This window comes from Dermochelys coriacea, chromosome 26 (assembly GCF_009764565.3).
Source record: "Dermochelys coriacea isolate rDerCor1 chromosome 26, rDerCor1.pri.v4, whole genome shotgun sequence".
NCBI lineage: Eukaryota > Metazoa > Chordata > Testudines > Dermochelyidae > Dermochelys > Dermochelys coriacea.
In genome coordinates, this window is record NC_050093.1 from 5,585,650 (window position 1) to 5,607,434 (window position 21,785).

At 55.3% G+C, this 21,785-nt stretch overlaps 1 protein-coding gene across 1 annotated transcript in view; it reads right to left on the bottom strand.

Annotated features, from left to right (window-relative positions):
* Positions 1-914: 914 nt before the first annotated feature.
* Positions 915-21,785, bottom strand: part of HR (HR lysine demethylase and nuclear receptor corepressor) — a 45,210-nt gene continuing 24,339 nt past the window's right edge. Inside the window, 17 exon segments of the mRNA XM_043503219.1 lie at positions 915-5,233; positions 5,977-6,105; positions 6,619-6,795; positions 7,045-7,184; positions 7,263-7,382; positions 7,941-8,071; positions 10,623-10,698; positions 11,417-11,598; positions 11,600-11,637; positions 12,023-12,238; positions 12,621-12,781; positions 13,296-13,374; positions 13,840-13,961; positions 14,411-14,506; positions 15,630-15,779; positions 17,447-17,676; positions 19,908-20,106. Coding sequence (XP_043359154.1) covers positions 5,171-5,233; positions 5,977-6,105; positions 6,619-6,795; positions 7,045-7,184; positions 7,263-7,382; positions 7,941-8,071; positions 10,623-10,698; positions 11,417-11,598; positions 11,600-11,637; positions 12,023-12,238; positions 12,621-12,781; positions 13,296-13,374; positions 13,840-13,961; positions 14,411-14,506; positions 15,630-15,779; positions 17,447-17,676; positions 19,908-20,106 — 2,309 coding nt within the window. The 3' untranslated portion in view covers positions 915-5,170.

Sequence of the window (21,785 nt, forward strand, 5' to 3'; positions counted from 1 at the left end):
ACTGATTGTAGGGACTCTGGATGAAATGCACTCCGCCTCCCCTGCATCCAACCAACCATACAGCGCAGGGCTGCCCTCACCCCCATATATTCACACACTGCCTGACTTGGCCAGGGCACGCCCCTGCCTTACACCCAGAGCCCAGGGACACCCGTGAGCGGGAATCCCAGTCCAAAGAGAAAAGCTGGAGTTAAGAATGAGAACGGTTTTGTTCTGGGCAGGAAAGGGGGAGCAGGAGAGGGGGGGATACAAGGCAGGAAGACTGAGGTGAGTGAAAAGGAGAGATGGGGGGGAAGGAAAGACATGGAGAGAAAGCGTGGGGAAGGGGAGAGGCATACAACCAGTGCTGAGTGCACCAAGGACAGCGATTAGGAGGGATATGGGGTATGCAGGCCGAGCTGGGGATAGAACAGCAGCTGTCTCTGTTTTCCAGAAGCACAGTGGCCTTGGAAAGTGGCCTTGTCCCTCCCCCCCGGCAGTGTACTCATCTCAAGTGTGGGGGAGCAGGGGAAGAGAAAGAGACCAGTCTAGGAATTAGGACTCCAGGGTCCTGTTCCCATCTCTGTCAGTGACTTGCTGTGAGAACTAGAGGACAGCAGTACTCAGCTACCTCATCGAGGGGCTGTGTGGCTGAGCCAGTTGTCTGTAAAGTTCTTAAGATCCCGGGACGAGAAGGGACACGTGAGGCATGTCTGATTCCCAGATTGGAGCTTGTTCTGATGAGACTGACAGAGGGGGGGAGGAAAAGGCCTGCTTCGACTGTGAACTGCTTGGGGCAGGGACTGGCTTTTTGGTCTGTTTGTGCAGCACGTAGCCCAGTGGGATCCTGATCCATGAGTGGGGCTCCTGGGCATTTCGGTAATACAAACAAGAATGAGTGGGAACTGGCCTCAGCCGCACCAAACTCGTTTCACTGACTAGCTGCAGGATGGGAAGGGCTACCATGCAGGACTGGTTTTGAAGTATCCACCTAGTAGTAGAAGTTCCCTCTGCCACCATCAGTCTCTGAACCCTCCCCACCCTTCCTTCGGCTCCAATGCCTGGAGCCAGGGGCAGCGTTTCTGAGGCTTTTTGCTTGCCTCACTCACAGGGTCTTTGTCTCCTGGAAAAAGGGAAATCCCAGCTAGCAGGCGGGCTCAAGCCCTGGCCTCCCAGTCCAGAGTCACAAGCGGCTGAAGATGCCTGTGGAAAGCAGGGGGGGAAGCGCAAGGCCCAGCCAAGCGTAGCAGCACTGGCCCACGCATGGCAGCGTTCACTGGGCCAGCAGCCAACAGGAGCATCTGGTCTAAACTTACCCAAGCACCTCACTTGACAGAGTCTAATTCACAGCAGCCTGAAATGACCGACTCTTAATCTGATAGGATTGGCTGCTTTATCCCTCCCTGACCCTGGCTGACCCCACCCTTGCAGGCTAAAAACTCTCAGCTCTTCCACATCTGCAGGGCGGAGCAGGGGCACTGGAGGATGGAGTTTATTTTAGCTGGCGGGCTGCTGCACGGTTGCTGTCCAGAGGGTGCTGACGAGACGCAGCGCTGGCCTTGCTGGAGGATTCTAGTGTTGGAAAGAGCCCCGGGTCTGGAGTGGCCTGGAGGAACTGTCCTAAAAAGGAAACAGGAGTGGGAGACGGGATTCCCCCTTCCTCCCTGAGCTCCCAAAGGGTGGTGAGTCATCCAGCCAGGCTAGGGCTGTGGCTTGCCAGAAGGGAAACAAGAACATTGACAGGGCAGCCGGGGAGGCTGCGTACAGGGCAGTCGACTAGACCCCTGGCGGGAGCAACAAACAAGGAAATCTGACACTTCCCCTTGCCAGCCCCAGGATCTCAAAGTGCTTTAGGAACATCAGGGCGCTCAAGTCCCCTAGGAGGTCACTCAGCATTATTGACAAGATCAGGTCAGGGAGAGATGGGAACAGGACTCAGATCTTTGGACTCCTACGCCTGCTCTGATCCTCATCCCTGACTCCCAGGCAGTCTCCCCAGCTCTAACCCCTAGACACCACTCCCCTCTCACGGTTGGGAATAAAACCCAGGAGCCCTGACTGCCAAGCCCATTGCTGTATCCATATTACACCATCCTTCCCAGGATGGCCACACCGAGAGCCCCATCTATGAGATGGGCCCATTGCCATGGGAACTGGACCCTCAAAGGGCCTGGCGCTTTTGGGGGGAGAACTGGCACTCTTCAGAGCATTGCTGCCAATACGCCAAGCACCAAATGCCATAATCCCAATGGACATCCCTAGGGAGATGATGACCAGCGTGGTGACATCATCAGGGCAAACCTTCTGTATGACGACATCAAAATGAGCCCTGAGCCAAAGGGCACAGAATGAACCCTGGCATGACATCATCAAAGGAAGCACAAATCCGAAGACACTACACACCACGATATCATCAGAATAAGTTCCTGGTGTGAGGCCAGCAGAACAAGCCAAGGCCATGATGCCCCAAATACGGCCAGCCAGTGCAGCGTTACAACTCGGATGAGCCTCTCTTATGACCTCATCACAAGCTGCAACAAACACGATGCCCATCACCACCAGCACCTCCAGTGATGTCACTATGCAGTGTCACCATGGGCACCCCACATGATGCCAACAGGCGGGAGGGCAGCAGAGCTAGCAAGGAAACAGGTCACTCACCTGCTGCATATGAGAATGGCCCCTGGCTGCTGTGCGGGGTCCCCCATTCACATGAACGGTACCACAGCCCTGCACCGAGAGCACAGTACCTCTCCGTGCCCCAGAACACCCTCATCTTGCTCAGGCCAGGCATGGCTGTGCCACTGGAATCCCCTGGCAGGGAGTTACATGTAGCTTCCCCGCCATTGTGTATTGGGGAGGGGGTTTCTAAGTTGGCCATTCCCTTCCCGCTCCTGCACCGGCAGAGCAGCCTCTGGCCTGCCACACACTTTGGAAAAAGTTAAGCAGCAGCCCAGGCCCTAAGGTTTAATTACAAAGGGAACTGCTAAACCAGAGACTTTTAATCCCCTGGCCTCCTCCCCAGGCACACTGCCAACTGGTGTAGCAGAGAACAGATGGGAACAGGCCCTCCAGCGATTCACAGGCACTGGGGGAGGAGAGAGACTTCACTCCTTTGCATAAGCTGGGGCCGCCCTTGTGCTGCCTGAAACCATGGCAGAGGGTGAAACTGAGGCAGAGCCTGATAGTGCAGAAGCAGCCTCCCACCTTCCCTGGTGCAGAAAGAGCAGAGAGCTGACGTGACCTCCCCACCCAAGTAGGGTTGCCAACATGGTATTTCAAAAATAAGGGACTGTTTTCTTAGCACCCCCACCTCACCCCTCCTCCTGATATTATCATTATTAATAATAATCAGCAGTACTCACCTACACTTGCCAGGGGTATTTCTTGCTGCTCTTTGCAGCACTCAGCAACTCCCAATCTTGTTGCACAGAGATGAAAAAATATAGGATGTCCCCTGTAATAAGGGACCATTGGCAACCCTACGCCCAAGCCACAACCTCCTGTGTGCTCCAGGCCTCTCCGCATTGGTCCACAGGGCTCTAGGGAGAGCCCAGATGCTTGCTCCCCTTGGGAGGTGACCTCCCAAGTGCATGAGCCACCTTCCTCTTGCCTTTGTTACTCCTGCTGGGAGGGACCGCCAGCCGGGCAGGATGGGCTGTTACAACTACTGCATGATCTCGCCCCACTTAGCTTGCTCAGCCACCCTGCAGAGCAATGAGAGCACGGCCTGGAGAGATGCAGGCAGACAGGAGAGTGGAATAAACCAGAGGACTTGTTTGATGCACTGATTAAAATGGTGTCTGCTGCCAGGGGGAGGAGGGCAGCAAGGGCAAGAGAAAGGGGATTTGGGGAGCAGCAGACTGTCTGCTTTCCTCACCCCAGCTGGGTGGTGTGACCTGCCCTCCCACTCCATTCCCCGGTTAGGGAGACAGGTCATATCAGCCTGCTCCCAGGGATGGGGAGAGAGAACAAGGGGGCATGGCTGGGAGAGTGGGGGGCTGGCCAATATTGTCACTAGACAAACGCCTCAGAAATGCCCCCCTCCCACACAAACCAGTGCCACCCCCTAACCTGTCCACACACTCCCATAGGGTTCAGTGAGACTCACTGGGTCGGGCCCCTCAATGATCCAGATTCTCAGTCCACAGGGAGCCAGCAGTGGCCACAGAGGATAGATGGACATGGAGGTGGGGAAAACAGGGAAGGCTGGGTGGAGATCTGGGTCTCAAACCAGTGCAATGGCATTGTTGGCTGATGGGTCTTGAGGTGAGAGGCTCCAGTGCCCTTGGTTAGCTCCCCCTGCCCCCAAGCCCTGCCCCAAGCCCCGAGACACCTGTGAAGGGGAGTGCATGAGAATTAAATGGACATCGATTCTGCATGCGACGTCGGCTGTGTCTCCTCGAAGACTCGTCTCAGCCGTTTATTTCCATGGCTCACCCACCCTTAGGCCCCTCGGCCCTCACCTCCACCCTGAGAGGATCTGCTGGGACGGAGACCTGTCCAAGGTCCCTCCCGCAGACCGCACCACCCCCGGGAGCGAGCACGGTGGCGCGACATCGCCGAAGCAAGCACCAAGTGTGACGTCGCCAGGGCAAGCAGCAGGAGGACACCACGGGAACGAGCACTGGGTCTGACGTCGTGTGGGCACAGCGCGGGCTCTGTGGGGTAAGCAGGGCTGGCACAGCTGGCAGCAGCATATAGGACAAGTGCTCAGTGCAGAACGGTTGCAAGAGAAACCCAAGGAGTCGCATGTGTCAATGGAAGCTTGAATCCCATGGGACCCACTGGCGCTCGGTTGGCTCCTGGCAGGGGCTGCATGGAACATGCTGGGGGTCGCATCACTTGGGCGGATGGTCTCTCAGGTGGTTCATCCCCTCCTACCTGTCCGCGACACAGCTTCTGCCCTTCCTGGAGCAGGGGAGTGGCTGAGCCTGAGCATGCTTTGGCCCCATTTTGTCCAGCAGCCATCTTCCTCGTCACAGGCCCTGCGCTCTGGTCACTCCAGCCTGACAACCCTGGCTGGTCACAGTCAGTGCCAAAGAGCCACTCCTCATCCAGATAGGCGGATATGGGGCTCCCCAGGAATCCTGTGCTACTGCCCCCTTCGTTTCAGTTCTTCCTCCTGGACTCCTAGAGGCCCTGGTCTGAAGCCAGTCCTCCGTCTCCATGCTGCATGCCTGCCAGTGCCTTAATTGTAGCCCTGCAGGGTCCCCACTGCATCCCTCACAGCACCATAAACCAGGCTGTCCATCTGCAAGGGAAAGGAAAGAAGCAGGGTTCAGACACTGGCTTACAAGGTCACGAAGGCATCAGCGTAACTCCTTATACCTCTATAGAGCAGCTCAGCTCAAAGAACCCCAAGGCCCTTTGCATCAATGGGCCTGATTCTCCTCTCCCTCACATCCGTGTAAAGCAGGAGGAACTCCACTGAAATCAATGGATTAACACCAGAGCTGAGCCAGCCTAAGGAAGACGAGATCAGGCCCTTTATACAGAGGAGCCACTTCGCCTCAAACCAAAATGCAGCCAGCTCCAGGGTAAAACAGAACCGCTGGTGGACATCAGTGCTGCACAACAGTTTAGGGCAGGAAGCAAAGTACAATCCTGTATTCACTTGAAACTGCAGGGGGATTTTAAGGAGGCAGAGCGTAGTTACCCACATTGAAATCTGGGCATGCAGGATGCCAGGGTTAATACTCTGACTCTTGCAAAAATTACTCGGGTATCTAATGGCCACAGATGGTCTAATGGCCACTGCTTTCAGCACTCTGGGGGGCCCCAAGTACCCCTGGATTCAGGAGTGAATCCCCAACAGCCAGACTTCTGGGGAGATCTCCCATTCATGTGCTGATTTGGCGGGATTCTGCTTAGCTGATCAGATGGCAGCCCACAGAACTTTTCCTGACCCCATCCAGTTGGGCCAGGCACCCATCACTACAGCAAGAGCCCCCACAGGCGGGATGGTGGTTGTGGGGAGGGAGGCTAGCTCCTGACCTGCGCATGAAGTCTCTGTGCTGTGCCGGCAGGGTCTGTGGCCTGGGCCACGAGCCGTGCCGAGCGGGCGGTGTTCTCCGGCGAGAGGAATCTCTGCGTGACGCTGATAGTACTGCTGAGGCTCTGCACCTGCCGTGGGGGAAGGAGAGCGCGTGAGGGAGCCCAGGGGTGCTGGGGCAGCATCAGAAGGGTGGGAAGACACCATCCTGCCAGAGGAGAGAGTATCACCTTGGGACTGGGCATCCGGACATGGGGATACGCTGCCTGCACTTGCTGATCAATGCACGAATAAAAAGCCCCCTAGGAGCTCACGTGACCTCGTGGGTAGGTCACTGGGATTTCGGAGACCAGGTTTCTATTCCCAGCACTGTTGCTAGGTGACCTTGGACAATCGCTTCCCCTCTCCATGCCTCAGAGTCCCCATCTGTAAAGTGGGGATAATGACATGGGCCCTCTTTGTAAAGTGCTTGGAGTGCTCCTGATGAGACGTGCTAGATAAGAGCTAGACATTATTATTAAGAAGGAGACTCTCAGCCCTGGTTAGGGTAAAAGGGGGTAGCCGTTAATAGGGGCACCCTACCCCTACCCAGGGGCAACTGCTATGGTGAGAAGGCTAAAGTGAATCAGAGCTGGGCTCCTGACCTGATGTGGAGCCCCTGTTGGGACCAGCACTGCATCCCCCATGAACTGGAGCAGGGTCCAGCCCCTCACGCCACATTCCTCCCGCAGCCTCCTCCGCAGAGACGCATCCAGGTAGCAGCTCCTGTGGCCGTTCAGATCCAGCTGGGTCGCCCTGTCCTGCCCTTGGGCTTTGCACACCTGCCAGGGGAAAGGGTGGAGCGGACATGAGATGAGTTTGGCAGGTCTCAGTCAACAGCTTGCATTGCAAAAATCTGCTGCCCTGCCTGGGGTTCCTTTGTGGGAAGTCTCAGCAGAGAAGCCTAGGACTGAGTGGGACACACGCAGACTAAATCCTGGGTGCAGTCCTAGGAGGAGAAGTACTGGAAGTAGATTTCTGGGCCCATTTGGAATGGACTCTGGGCACAGGCCCCTGCAAGAATCACTCACCTTCTGTAAGAACCCCTTGATGCAGTCAGCATCCTCCGCTCGGAAGACGTGCCACAGGGCTCCTGCCCAGTTCCTCATGTCCCAGAGCCGCTCCTTAAGGACGTCATCGACTCCATCCTCTTCCACCCTCCGGAGAATCTCTGTAGCACAAAGGGACGGGTATTTGGGGGGTGTGGTTTGCCAGCAACCTGGAGCCCAATCAGTTCCTGGAGCCCTACCTTTCTGGACACTGTGCTCATCGAGCGGGTACGCCCCAACGTACATCAAGATGCTGATGGAATCGGTCGCCTCCACTGTCAGGTTTTTGGTCCCAACGGTCCTGTCCTCGGGGGCCACACCTGGGAATCGGGAGCAAATGTCCCGTGAGAATTCAGCTCAGTTCATGCACTGGCCCACCAGCTCCCTCATGAGAGTCAGGAAGAGGCTGCTTCCCAGCCTCTGCTGTTTCCCAAAAGAGGATACTGTGGCTTTCAGAGCTTTAATGAAGAGACAACAGGCCTGTGTGCATTCAGCGCCTAAACAATGGGGCCCTGATCTCACTCGGGGTCTCTAGACACTACCATAACGTGCAATAAATGGGACTGATAACATGATAACTCCCCACTAAGGAACCCAAGCAGATCTATTGACTCCATTGGAGATCAGCAGAGAAACAGATCAGCCTCTTGTTAATACAGAGGCACCAAAGTGGGGCAGTGAGGATAAGGCACCGGACGGACAGTGAGGACTCCTGGGTTCTATCTTCCACGGAGTCCATGTGGCCTTGGCTAAGTCTCTGCCTCAGTTTCCCCACCTGTCAGTGGCAGATAATGAGGCTCGCCCTGCTTTGCGAAGCACTTTGAGACATACAGGCAGTACAAGAGCTAATTAAAATGCAAGTGGAGAGCAGGACGAACCATAGGCAGCACAGATCTGGGGACTCAGCCACTGCCTGCCTTGGCTACCCGGCAGGTAGGAGGCTAAGTTCAGCTTTCCATCATGCCCGCAGTACTCCAGCAGCGGCAAACTGGCATAGAGGTTTTCAGCCCTGTGGGAGAGAGGAGAAGACTCGTAACTCCCAAAACTAGAGCATGTCACTCTCTCCCCCCGCAGCTTGTTTTGCTGCGATTCTCCCAGCCGATGGGCCAGCCCCGGGAATTCAGTCTCTATCATACAGGAGCGTGTTCTGAGGAACAGACAATGGGAAGGACTGACGGGTGCCGAAAAGGTGATGCCTTCCCATGGCTTGCCGCCAGCCTGCAGGAAATCACACACCGCCATACTGAGTATGTCTACACTGCAAAAAAGCTCTTAATTCAGGTTAGCCAAGGGTGTGCTCCCGATTTTTTTAAGTGCAGGCACTCTGCCCCCGCTGGTGTGACCCTGCTCCGCCAGTATGACTCCACAGCATGTTTCTGTATAAAACGGCGTCCTCCGTGCGGCATGATCTTGCCCGTACAGTGCGTACAAGGCCAAAAGTGCAGGGACACTGTTCCTGCCCCACAGCCTTACTGAGGTGAGCTGGCTTGACTTAAAATAGAGCAGGGAAAACACAGCAACTCAGCTCAGGTTAAAGCCTATGGGAGTCTGGGGTTGAACGTGAGCTGCTAACCCGATTTGCAATGTCTTCCCCGCTATTTGAACCCACGTTAGCCTGTATTACAGCAGCGTAACAGACAGAACAACACACTGGGCTTGCGGGGTGCTAGGGAGGTATTGACAAAAATCTGAAATACCCCTGGTTACTCAGGGGTGGCAGAGCCTGCCTGGGGATCTTTGCCCAGCCACGTGGCCTACCCAAATCAGCAAGGAGGTCACAGATGGCACCTAGCCTTTGCCCTTTGCCCTTTCATTTATTAGGCGCTCCTTTCAGCTTTATCCCTTTGCAGTGCGTCAATTGCTCACGGAAATAACCATGACACTGGTATGGGCAGAACTTGGGAATGCCCCCAACCATACTATGGAGCTTATGAAGCTGTGAAATCAAGGCATTTAGCCATAGTTCGAATGGCCTCATACACCTGGGGAGGGGCAGGTCTGGGAGTCAGGGCTCCTGAGCTCCATTCTCAGCTTGGGAAGGGGAGTGTGGGCTAGTGGTCAGAGCAGAGGGGCTGGAAATTTTATTCCCCACTCTGCCATCAACTCTCTCTGTGAGCATTCTATGCCTCAGTTTCTCTGTCTGTAACATGGGGGGAAGGCAGCCTCAGAGGATGGTTACAAAGACTAGTCAATGTGTCTCTGTGGCTTTGAGGTCCTTGGATGGAAGGAGATATGTACGGTGAATGATCAGGGTTTGTTCACAGAAATGGCTTTTGTTTTGGCCTGTCCCTAAAATAAACCAGTGATACGCTCAGATGTTGTAACGGGATGCTATCGGGCAGTCCCTGAAGGGTGAGAAGGCAGAGACAGACTCGGCCCTAGACTGATCTCTGGGGGCCTAGTCTCAGCCCGGAAGTGGGGTCAGGGCAGCACTTGGGATTTCCCTCCCCAAATCCTCTCGCCTTCCTAGAATTGGGAGCTTGATCATCAGTCTAAAATGAGTGTGAACCCCACCCCCGAAGTCAGCAGGGCAGAGCTGTGTGCTGGTGTGACGGATGAGACATGGTGCAGGGCAATAAGACACAGGACTCTGAGAACAGGCTAAGCTGGAGTCTCCCTCCCATGCGAGGTGCTGCCCTACAGGACCCTGTTATAGGGATCTGCAGTGGGGGCTGCCTTGCTGCATAAAAGCTAAGTCCAAAGAGCCCCCTGTGTATTGTGCTGTGGTTTCCCTCCTTCGGGACCCCAGAGTGCACTCCTGTAATGGTAGGGAAGGAGGCGAGGCCGTGGCATGGAGGCTGCGAGGAGACTATCGCTTACAGCCACAAAGCCAGCAGACCGAGAATACTCCCTGTGCCCCTGTGGAAAAGCTAGGTCCTGGCAGGGGCTGCCGCTGCCCCAGCCGCTCGCCAGCTCCTCGCCACCTCCTTCCAAAATAAAAACACATGGATGTGAAAAACAAGGCCTGTTTTTTCTGCTCCCCATCCCACGCAGTGGCGGGCTTACGAGCTACTGGGAAAGTGGCAGGCAGAGGGGGCCGCAACAGCTTGGTTCAGCCCTGCACTCACACAAGGGGCAGGTTCAGCCCTGGGAGCTAAAGTCACTTTAAGCTAAGTCTTCCTCCCCAGGGAGGTAGCCCAGGGGATCTGGAAAAGCCAGGCCTGGGCGCTCACCTGGGGAGTAGAAGGTGCTACACATGTAGTGGCTGCCGATCATGGCAGGTTCACTGAGAGTTGCACTTCCACAGTGACCAACCATGTGCAGTGGGGGCATGTACCTCCATGCTAATGGCTAGTGGCCTGCACACCGGCCTGGGGTCCAGTCCCAGCTCTGACACTGAGGTGAACCTGGAAGGGTCATAACCCTACAAAGTGGGGAGGAGATGATGTGAGGGAGTGGATGTAGAGGCAAGGATGGGCGCAGGTGAGTGCGGAGATGGGATAAGGGTGTGGGCGAGCTGGCGCAGAGGGGGGGAGCCATGGGCGGGTGAGTCGGCTCGGAGGGGGAGAGCTGGGGGCAGGCAAGTGGATAGCTTTCTATCTGCCCCCATATCCACATACCTGCACCTTGACATGTCCCCAAAGTTGCTCTCCAGCTTGAGCAGGTTCCCCTTGCTGTTCTCTGTCTCCAGGCATTCTGTAGGGAAGGGAAGAGCAGAGTCTTACAGACAACTGGGTCTCCTGCTTATGCAGGCTGCCGGGAACAGGGTCTCTCTCCTGGCAGAGCCCCTGCGCACCCCAAGCCTGCCTTGCTCCCCCAGCTTTACTCCCACTATAACTCAAAGCATCGGACCTTCCTCGGCAGCGGGACGGTGCAAGTGTCAAGTGAATTCCCCCTCCACATGCAGCCAGAGCATAGAGGCTGGTGCCCACGCTCACTGTTAGAGAGGTGCATGGTAGGTCCCTGCAGTTGCCCATGCTATCCCAAGCCTTATTTTTTGGCTGGGTCTGTCCTGTCCGCACTATGGGGAAGGGATGATAAATAGCCCTGGTTCCCTTGTGCCTTTTTAAACTCAAACTGACTTTATTGCAGCAGAAGGGAGCCAGATCTCTCCCCCCACGCCCGGGAGACTGGTAGCTTCTGTACGCACAGGACAGATGCTTCCTCTCCACACTGTCCTGCCAACAGGCTTCAGCCCACCCCTGGAGGGACCCTTTCTAGGGGATAGAGGAGGGAGGGGCCCAGCTAGCACTGGGTTTGTGATGTGGGCATCTGTCTACTAGGCACTGCACTGAGACCCAGCACCCTCCTTTCCAACAAGCCACGGTACAACAGTCCCCACCCCACCTGCAGGTGCCCAATGGAGCCAGCACCTCCTCCATGCTAACCCTCCGGCAAGCTCTCAGCCGCTTACTGGCACTGGAGGCAAAGCCGTCCCAGAAGTCCTTGCTGCTGATCCTTGTCCAGCCCGGCTGGCTTCGCAGGTTCACTGCCTGCACCTCCTGTCCCTGCTGCTCGTGGCAGAATGACTCGGGCTCCCACAGGTTTCTCTTCAGCGTCTTCTGCAGGCCTGAAACCAAGACAGGCTGCGGGGGGCAGCACAGGGGAGGCGGAGGTTACCGGGCTGGAGCGTGCCTAGAGAGTGTGCAGGAGACGTCATCCCATGGGAGAAGGGCATGGGGGGCCAGAATGGAATGCTATAACCCTTGGGGGGGTGCAGAGGGGCAGACAAGGCTGCTCCCAGCCCTTCAACAGGGGACCCTCAAACAGCAACCCCAGTGGGGCGGTAGAACAAGCCCCTTCCCCACGAAGCAGCCCTGGGACAAGCCCTCCTCTCTGTGTGGTACTGAGCTGAGGGAACAGCCTGGACAGCCCCCGGGCCAGCACATCACTAAGGACCATGGGACTCTGGTGTGGCACTGATGCAACAAAGCACACAGGTGACGGGGATGGGGTGGGACTGAGGAGACAGCCCAGAGAGATCCCTCGGGACTATAGGTGCTGGTGTTACTGTCCCTACCTGGCCCTGCCTCCAGTGCTCCTGGAAGAGCTTGTAGTTGCAGGAGTGGTTTGGATCGTGAAGCCACAGGAGTCCCCCCGGGGCCAGGATGCAGTGGGAGACCTGCGGCTCAGGGGGGCTGGGGCTCCTCAGCTCACACTCCGAGTGCTTCTCCTGGATCTTCCTCTCCACCACCTGGGCGATGATGCTGTCCAGGATGTTGGTGATCCGGTTGTCCTGTGAGGGCAAAGGACCAAGAATGAAACCCCAGTGTCTCCACAGCATCCTTACCACCCTACCCCTTTCCCAGGCCCCCTCTTCCCAGGGACATGACCGATAATCGCTCCCATGGAGTAAGCACAGCCATGTCGGAGCCAATCTCCCTATGAGATCCAACCTCGGGGACCCAGGATCATTCACCCTGAAGACGGGCCTGGGGCACGTAGGTCGGATCTGGGATCGGATCAGAATCTGTATTGGGGGGCCTAAGTTGTGGAGCTCAGATCCAGGTCTTGGAAGTGGGAGGCCCAGCCTGTGTCTGAGAGGAGGCCCCCAGCAGTAGAACCAGCAAAAGAACCGCCAAGGCCCCGGCAGGACCCCGGCAGCAGCCTGTACTCACACTAGGCAAGGCCGGGGAGACAGGCGCGAACGCCATGCGGATGCCATTCTGCCCCAGGCACAGCCTGATGGCCGTAGAGGTCAACAGCTCGCAGAGGGTGGACGTCTGCACCGTGCCCTTGGGGCCTGGCTCGCTCAGCGGGTGGACGGAGTCTGGGCTTTCTAGAGATGTGGGGGAGAAAGGGGAAGAGTTGGAGAGACGTCACTGATACCCTTCCCCCAGGGGACTCTGAGCTGGGTGTCCCACAAGGGCAGAACAGCAAGTCCACAGGTGTCCACAGGAGACCCTGCTCCCCCAGGCACAGAGCAGGTACCATTAGGAGCCATGCAAGCGTCTCTCTCTCAGCTCTGTAGTCTGCCCTACAGCCCCCTGGGCTCCACATTGCACCTCAGTCCCGTCCTGCCGACCTCCCCCCGCACAACTACCCAAGCCCTGGGTCTTTCCCAGCCCTGACCCAAGTTACACTGCTTTCCCTTGTACACTGGGAACCGCACCTCTCTCATGGTGTCTTCTATTCCCACAGAGGTGGTACAGCACATGCACCCGGCCCTCTTCCTCCCAGAGACTGGAAAGAAGGAGGGCTGGTTTGCTCCCTGCTGCATCAGTTTGGAGGCATGCACAGAGAGCGTCCGATCCTTCTGGGCACGCAGCAGAGACAGAAGCGGCAAGACCTACCTTCCTTGATTTCCCTCGACCCATCTGTCTCTCCGTTGCTGGCAGATTGTAGCAAAGGTGTCAGGTTCCCCATCTCCTTCTGAAACATCCAAAGTGAGGGGTCCATGAGGGCACCCCAGGTAGGACCATCTCCCAACCTTCCTCCCTCGAGACTCTCTCCCAGGAGGGCTCCATAACTATTCCTCCAGACATCAAACTGAGACTAAAGGCACTGACACCCCAGGCCCCATGGAGCCCAGTAGGCTGGGGCCTGCTATCGTGGGATACCCCATCTATTACAGACAAGAGCAGCCCCTGCCAGGGGGGTACATGGTTGGGAGTGAGATTCAGGCCCCCACACATAGAACCCCAGCACTACTGCTCCCGCACGGCGCTTCTCTGTGCATGCCGGGTGCTTGGAGTTACTATGGATACACCTCTGTTGCTACCATTGCTTGCTCCCCATCGCCCCGTGTTCTCCCTGCCCCCTCCCATCCTGTCCCAATAGACCCCACTGTGGCTGTTTTCCCCCGACACCCATCCCGCCCCTGCCCCTGAATCATACCTGCCCGCCCCTCGTGTTGTTGGTGAGGCTCTTGCTCAGGATGCTCAGTCTGCAGAGGCAGTGCGACTCGATGTCAAACTTCACCTGCACTTCGTGCATCAGCTTCCAGAGCTCAGCCAGGACTAGGAGAAGGATGGAGGTGAGTTAGAGCAGGCGGCAGGTCTGAGAGGTGACAGCTTTGCTGAGCAATAGCGTTTTGCACAGCTCTGTCCCAGCCAGTTCCTCACTCAAAGCACCGCAGGAGCTCAGCAGGGAGGGAGCGGGAGCCCTGACTGCAGAGGAGATCGTTGTGACTGCAGCCCCAGCGTCTCCCGGCTGGAGGCGCTGCAGGGAGCAGGGTGAGAATGCTGGCTGTGGAGACATGCCCAGAGGGGAGCACTGCAGGGAACAGCTAACGCAGCACTGGATTAGATGCTTCCTTTTTGATTCCAAGTGCCAAGTAGGGATCGTTCCCCGCTAAGCATAAAGCACAGGAGTGGGGAGCCCTGCCGAGCCCATTTCCCATGGTCTGTATACCAGCTTCTCCTGCTGTTCGCCCAACTGCCTGGGGAAGCGCCAGGGGGTAGCTCACCATGAGTGGGGATGAACTGCGCAGGAATCAGGGACAGAACGTCATGGCCCTGCCCTTGGACACATTTGGCCGACTGCACAGACTCTTCTGCCCGGGCTAGAGAGAGAGAAAATGTGGGCACCAGTTTACTGCTGAGAGCTGACAAACTCACAGGGACCAGAGCTGCTACCTCCCCCCCGCAAAAAAATCTTCAAACTGGGAATTTTGAGATGGCTCCAAACTCAGATACTGGATGCAGGGGGAGGCTGAAATCCAGTTGCAAATTGTACCGCTTGAGCCCTCTACCAACGTCAATAGAGTCGAAATAACAGCACCAAGGATTCCGTCCATCCCCCCGCACCTCTCCCTTAGCCAAAGGACTTGTCTGGGCAGGGGTATTGGTGTAATTACACTCGTGCAAAACCCTTACACAGACACACTGCACCAGTGCAAAATGAGGCTTGCTCTCTCGTGCTACCCATCTGACACCGGTGCAGCCATGCACTGACTTAGCTACACCCGTGCAAACAGGTTGTCACGCAGCATAGACAGGGCCTGTGGACCTCAGTGCCGTCAGCAACCTGCAAGATGAAGCCCTCAGCTCTTCAATCCAGGGCTCACAGAGGAAGGACTCTGCTCTGCTGCACACGTCTAAATGCAAATAGGTGTCACTTGGCTGGCGCTCGTGGGAAACTATTCTCTGAATTAAATCCAAATGGGGAGGGCTGTTCCCCGCATCCTAAGGGTTGCTTTGAGTCTGGGCTCCAAAAAAACCAAGCATTTCAATTAGTCAGTCAAAGCGGCACATTTCACCTTCCACCAGTCCCACATCGGATCCAGCTTCCTGCAACAGCTCCACGATTTCAGCCAAGCTCTGGCTCGACACGCTCTGAGTTTGGAGCCTGCAGCAACACCCAGAACCATGCTAGTGTCATGGAGCAAACAGGCTTAAGCTGCAAGTTTGGCTCTGGATTCTGCACACCCCACATTGGGGGGCTGCATATTCAGATCTGGAGCTTTGGCTCAACGGAGGGGCCATTTACAAAATTCAGGTTGGGGGCCAGATACAAAACCCCCGCCCCAGCAACCAGGACTGTTTGGATTGAGGGCGTCTCTGGTTCCATTGTAAGCTATCGTACAATGCTGTACATGCTCTCAGCTGACCTCCCGGATGGTTACAACTGCCCCAGGCCCGTCCCCCAATGCTATCCTGAAGTACTTTGTGAACCTTGGGCACTACCTAGGCTGGCTCTCTCTCTCTTGGTCCGGTAGCACTCCGAGCACAGCTGGAACCCACAGCTGGAGCAGCTCCAGTGAGTGTTGAATAGGCCGTGCCGGCAGGTATCGCAGGCCTGCCGGGCGCCTTTCCCTCGCCGCCAGGCGGTCACCCCTGCAAGCAAACAAACGCATTCAGCCGCTGGCCCCTCTGCTCTGGGACAAAGGCCCTTATCTCACATGGGACTCAGGCACTATGGACTCCAAATATTTGAGGTGTAAAGTCTGGGGTGCCTCTGTTTCCTGCCAAAGGCCCTTCTATTTGGATTGGAAAGCTGCTCTGCTGCTCTCATTCACCAACACCGTGCTGCTGGGAACAAATTATGGGGGGTCTCCTCCCTCCCCAGCTTTCAGGCTCCAACCATGTCACCGCTTCCCCTCCCCTTCGTCACAAAGCTTCTGCCCGCATGGAAGAGCGTAACCTGGAGACAGCTGCACTAGGGCTGGCCAGGGAGTTCAGTCTAACCCAAGCCTGAGCTACGCTCCCCCTCTTCCCACACAGCTCTCCGAAACTGCCCTACAGCATTCCTGGCTTTCCCCAGGCTGCCCTGGCATGGTACGGCACCCTCCCCTGGGGTGAGCAGGAAATCTGCTTTCCACATGGCACGATCATACACTGCTCTCCACAGCTCTGCGGCACAGAGGCAGCACCTCGGCTTTACCCCAGAGTGGAGTGGAGTCTCCGTGGTCACTCAGTCCCGGGCCCCAAGGTTCCTTTCCACCTCCTGCAGAGCGGTGCATGTAGATAGTTCAGGTGAAGCCTGCAACACTGCCGCCAAGCCAATGAAGGGGAAAACAACCTCAAGCCTATGGGCCAGATTCTGCTCTCGCTGACAGTGGTGTAAATGCAGAGACACCCCCAGTGACTCCAAACTTGTATTGGAGCCACTGCGATCAGAATTGGATCGGATGTGCTGGAGACAGCCAGCAGAGGGGACGGGGCAGCACAGCTCTTCACCATGGCTCACTTCGGCAGGCACAAACCCAGCTTTCCAAGCAAGGAACCTGAGCCACGCAGGCTGTGAGTGACTGTGGCGCAAGACCCAGGACAGAGAAACTCCCTTGTCAGCACAACCCTTTGGGAAATGGACTGAGCCGAGAAACGTCCCGCTCCATTGGACTCACAGGGCCCCACTGGGCATTTGCATTACAACTTACGGAGTCACTGGGCCTGTCTTCCCAGATATCAGGAGGTGCAATCGCAGCCTGTGTAATACACCAGAGCTGGCTTTGATCTAACTAGCAGCAAGCTGGCTTGAGGAACGATAGCAGTGAAGTTGTGGCTGCACAGGTGGCTCTGCAGGCTAGTGCGGTGAGCCCAGGACCCCGGGTGCATACTCAAGGTGCCACCACCCATGCAGCTGTGGTGTCTCCGCTCATTTTCAAACTAGCTAGATTAAAGTCGGCCGAAGCACGCCTATGCATGCTGTAATCACACCTCCTGGCTGCAGTGCAGACACACAGGCACCTGCGACCTACCTCTCCCTTCTCTGGACCCCCGCTTTGCACCAGTGCGAGTTCACCATTCGCACAGAGCCTCTCCTGACTCTCACTGGGGCCAGTTACTGAAAGATCAATCCCAGGGGGTGCAAAATGCAACAAGAATCACTATTCCCGACTCATATTTCACGCCCTCTTTGTCCACGGGGTAAGCAGTGACCCCGGCACCAGGCAGGGGAGCGTCTAGCTTCAGTGGAATTCAAACCCAGGGTGTCACACGCTGCAGTAGGTGAGCATCTCCGTGCCCCAAAGTGGTCCCCAGCACCGTTGTTTCTGACTTACTTTCTTTTTCCCCTTGAGCCCACAACCAGGCCTCTCTGTCTCTCCTGATGGCCTCACAGAACTGGTCCCCCACGATGGAGAGGAGATACTTGGAAAGGCTGAGGCTGGTGCTGATGTCCTGGGCCCTTCTCTCCCTGCTGGAGATCCTCAGGCATAAACTCTCGCCCTCGGCTTCGTCCAGCGTGGAAAATCCATCCACGCTCAGCTCTCCGCTGTCAGAGAACACGAGCCTAAAAGCAGCACAGAGAGGACTCAGGGATGGTCACAGCAAGGAGAAAACTACCAAGTGAGAGAGTGTCCAGGAGCTGCTAGGCTGGCTACCTGTGGACAGCAGGCAGGTAGCAGGGCTTTAGCATTCCAGGGCCAGGTTTCCTGAAGGGATAAAACTCCAGAGCCCATAATCTCAACCCAGATTCCCAGATTAGAAAGCCAGAAGGGACCACTGTGATCATCTAGTCTGAGCTGCGGAACACAGGCCCGAGAACTTCCTTGAATTACCTCCTCATTGAACCAGAGCAGATTTATTAGGAAAACATCCAGCAGTCTTGATTCTAAAATTGCCAGCGATGGAGAATCCACCACAGCTCTCGGTAACTTGTTCCAATGGTTAATTACCCTCGCTATTAAAAGTGGGAGCCTTATCTCTCGTCTAAATTTGTCTCACTTCAATTCCCAGGCATAGGCTCCGGTTATACCGTTATCTGCGTGACTGAAGGGCCCTCTCTTGTCAAATATTTGTTCCCCAGGCAAGTACTTATAAACTATGATCAAGTCATCCCTTAACCATCTCTTTGCTAAACTAAACTGATGGGGCTCCTGGCGTCTAACACAAGAAGGTGTTTTCCAATCCTTTCATTCAGTGGTGCCACAGAAACCTAAGCACAACCTTGTGTGGGCCAAACATTTTGATAAGATTTGAAGTCACCTGTATTGATTTATATTTTAAGTTTAGCTTGTTTTGTAGGTATTTAGATAGAAACAACCTATGTCCAGTATTGTCTATTTACACACTTATGTAAACTAAACTGTTGTAAACTAAACATGATGACAAAACGCTAATTACTCGGCCATTAGTATATTGTGTTGAAGCAGGCCGCGGGCTTTATGCAATGTTCTGGAGGGCCATGTACGGCCCATGGGTTGTAGGTTGGGCCCTCCTGCTAATTGTTCCCGTGGCTCTTTTCTGAATCCCCTCCAATTTATCAACATTCTTCTTGACTTGTGGGCACCAGAACAAGACAATATTCCAGCAGCAGTCACACGAATATCAAATAGAGAGAGAAAATAACCTCCTTACACCTACTGGACATTCTCCTGGTGATATGTCTAAGGACTGCATTAGTCCTTTTGACCACAGGGTTGTACTGAGAGCTCACATTCAGCTGTTATCCACCATGACCCCCATGGCTTTTTCAGAGTCACCGCTTCCCCCAAACAGTCCCCCAACAGAACTGACATCTGGTTACAGCATTGTGGTGAACACACTGACTCTAACAAACAGCACCATCAGATCTTTAATACACCCACTGGCAAAGGACCCTGATAGCTCTCTTCACACAGAACAGCAGCCCCTACTGTATCAACCACGCACCTCCTGGTTTTGGCCAGAGGGGTCCCATCCAAATACTGGTTAAGCTCAGCCCCATTAGGTTGTGAGATCTCCTGTGGTGGCAGGTGCATAAAGCTATACAGAAGGGAAGGTTGTTGCCGTCTGTGACATACAAGGGGGTACTGCCCCCCTTTCCCTGCCTTCTGCAGTGGTTTGATGGTGTCTGTGATTGCAGCCAGCTCTATCTTTTATTACTGTCATTGCATTATGGGTCTGTCCAGCACTATCTTTTATTACTTGTCATTGCATTTTATGTCAGTTTCTCAAAAGCAAAGCCAGGCCAGCCTGTAGGGACAGGAGGTGACGGACAGGAACACAGTGGCATGGAATGGAAGTGTAGAGGAGTTGGGATAGGATGGGCATTATTTGTGTTACCATGGTACTTAGAAGCCCAGGCATGGCCTGGGACCCCATTGTGCGAGCTGCTGTGCAAACACAGAACAAAAAGCTGTCCCGGTCCCAAAGACTTTGCAATCCAAAGGCAGGATGGTTCCCTACATCAGATCTCCTGGGGCCTTCCACATTCTCGTTTTAAATGTCCAAGCAATGTGACTCCCACCCTGTCCCTGGGGAGCAGACTCCGCTGCCCAGCTGATCTCACTGTTCGGAAGCTCTTCCTGATATCCCAACCCAGTGTCTCCTTTTTTAATTTAATACTCACTTCTACCCTCTGCTTCCTGGGGGCTGCAGGAATGAGCAAACGCCCTGTGTGGGAGGGCCATTGCCAATAGCAGTCCATGCTTCCCCAAATCATAGCATAGGCTCCCCCCGGCACGTTATCTTGCAGGCCCCAAGGGTACCACTTCTCAGTGCCACAGGAGAACTGAAGAGGACAGCTGCATGGGTGCTCACCTTCGGAAATGCAGGAGCCTACAGAAGGTCTCCATGGGTTCTTCCTCCTCCTCCTCTGGGGGCACGGCGCCCCTCCGGTCCTTGGAGGCACAAGCCCGACACCTCTCAATGCAGATAGGCAGGGCCAGACACGGAATGCTCTGTAGGTATCGCTTCTCCTTCTGCTCTCTGGCGTCCTCTCCGTTGCAACTCAGGAGCCCTGGGGAAACAACATGGGGTTGAGCACCAGCTACGAAGACACCGGCCAAGATTCCTTGCCAAGATCCTCGCACACCTCGGCTGGGGGGATGCACCAGAAAGGCAGCCTAGCAGCCTAGTGCAATGTCGCCACGTGAACTTATGGAACCCGAGAAGGTGGCAGAATGTCTGATCACATCTGAGTGATTCCCTGCAACACCCGAGCCTAATTCCGCCCTATCTCCATCTAAGCTCCCCTCCTTCCCTGCCACTGAGGAGAGTGGGTAAATCAGGAAAGACGACAAGGCAAACTGAACAGGCAAAATCCATCCTTGGGTAACTCCACTGGCCTCACAAGAGATGAGTGACGGGACTGAGATCCCCTGGAGGTGTCAAGAGAGGCACAGACAGAGGAGTGGCTGCACAGAGGGTGGAGAGGTAGGTCGCTCAAGGTGATGGATGAATCCAGGGGACCAAACAAGATCCTGTGGCCTCTGATGCTCACTAGCTCCCTCCCCCTGGCTTCTGCAGCTCTGTCCTCCTTCATATCCTTGGGGCATCTCACTGACTCCCATACACTGAGCGTCAGAATCAAACTGGTCCTCTTTCATGGCCCTGCTTCATTCATATCTGCTGCCATCTCTGACTTGGTCTCCTTTCACATTCGCTTCCCTGCTCTCTCTGCCTTCACCAATGAGCCAACCTTAATGCCCCTTCTCTGTCCTCCTTGCCCAGGCATCTTCACCCCTTCTTTTATGCTGCCTCTTAAGCAGGATTCTCATTTGACTGCGAGTCTTGCAATATTTGGTTCCCCCCGCCCCCAGCTCCAGAAGTCAAGTGATTACAGGAAAATCTCAGCTTGCATTTAAAACAAAAACACACAGTAACTTTCTAGCCCTTGTGGTGGGGGAGAAAAGCTTGAGAACATGACCCTAAAGGCTCTGGAACCAGAAAGCACCCCAAAATAATTGTCTGTAAATCATCTCATGATTTTGGGGGACTCTGTTCATGATTGCTGAATGCTTGAAGTTGGCGACATGCTGGGAGTTGCACTTGGAATGCTGTCCACAACCCCACACCACCAGTCCCCTGGCCACATTCAAGTCCCTCCAAGAACCATTAGGCTGTGTCTGTCCCTTACTGGGTAACCACACAATTACTCTTATTTTATATCTGCATTGCCAGTCATGATCGGTGCCCCCATGTGCTGGGTGCTGCACAAACATCCAGGAAAACATAGCCCCCCCGCCGCAAAGAACTAGTGATTATTGTCCCCGTCACCCTCCCTCACCGCCTAGCCTTTTAATGGCATGCTTGTGTTGCACCATGTTAATTTGCCCTGTATGCTCTATGGGACAGGGACCCCAACTGAATGCGTTTGGAATGCTGTCCCCCACGGAGAGGGGGAGGAGAGGAGAGGGCCAAGCAGGGAGCACTAGAGAAAAGTTCCCTGGTCCTGCACTTTCCCAGCCTAGCCGTTTTCTAAAGCATTTGAGCTGCTGTGGAAGGGAGGAGACCTGGGGAGACATTTTAGCCCCCACCACCAGGCACTATGAACAAGGATTTAGGGACCAAGTCCCATCTCCTTCTCTCCTGGCTCCCTCCATAACTGAAGAGCAAAGTCAAAGCTATTCCAAATCATGGGCTTCGCTCTTGTCGGTCTTTCTGTGCCTGAGCGCACATGCGTGTGCATTTACATGC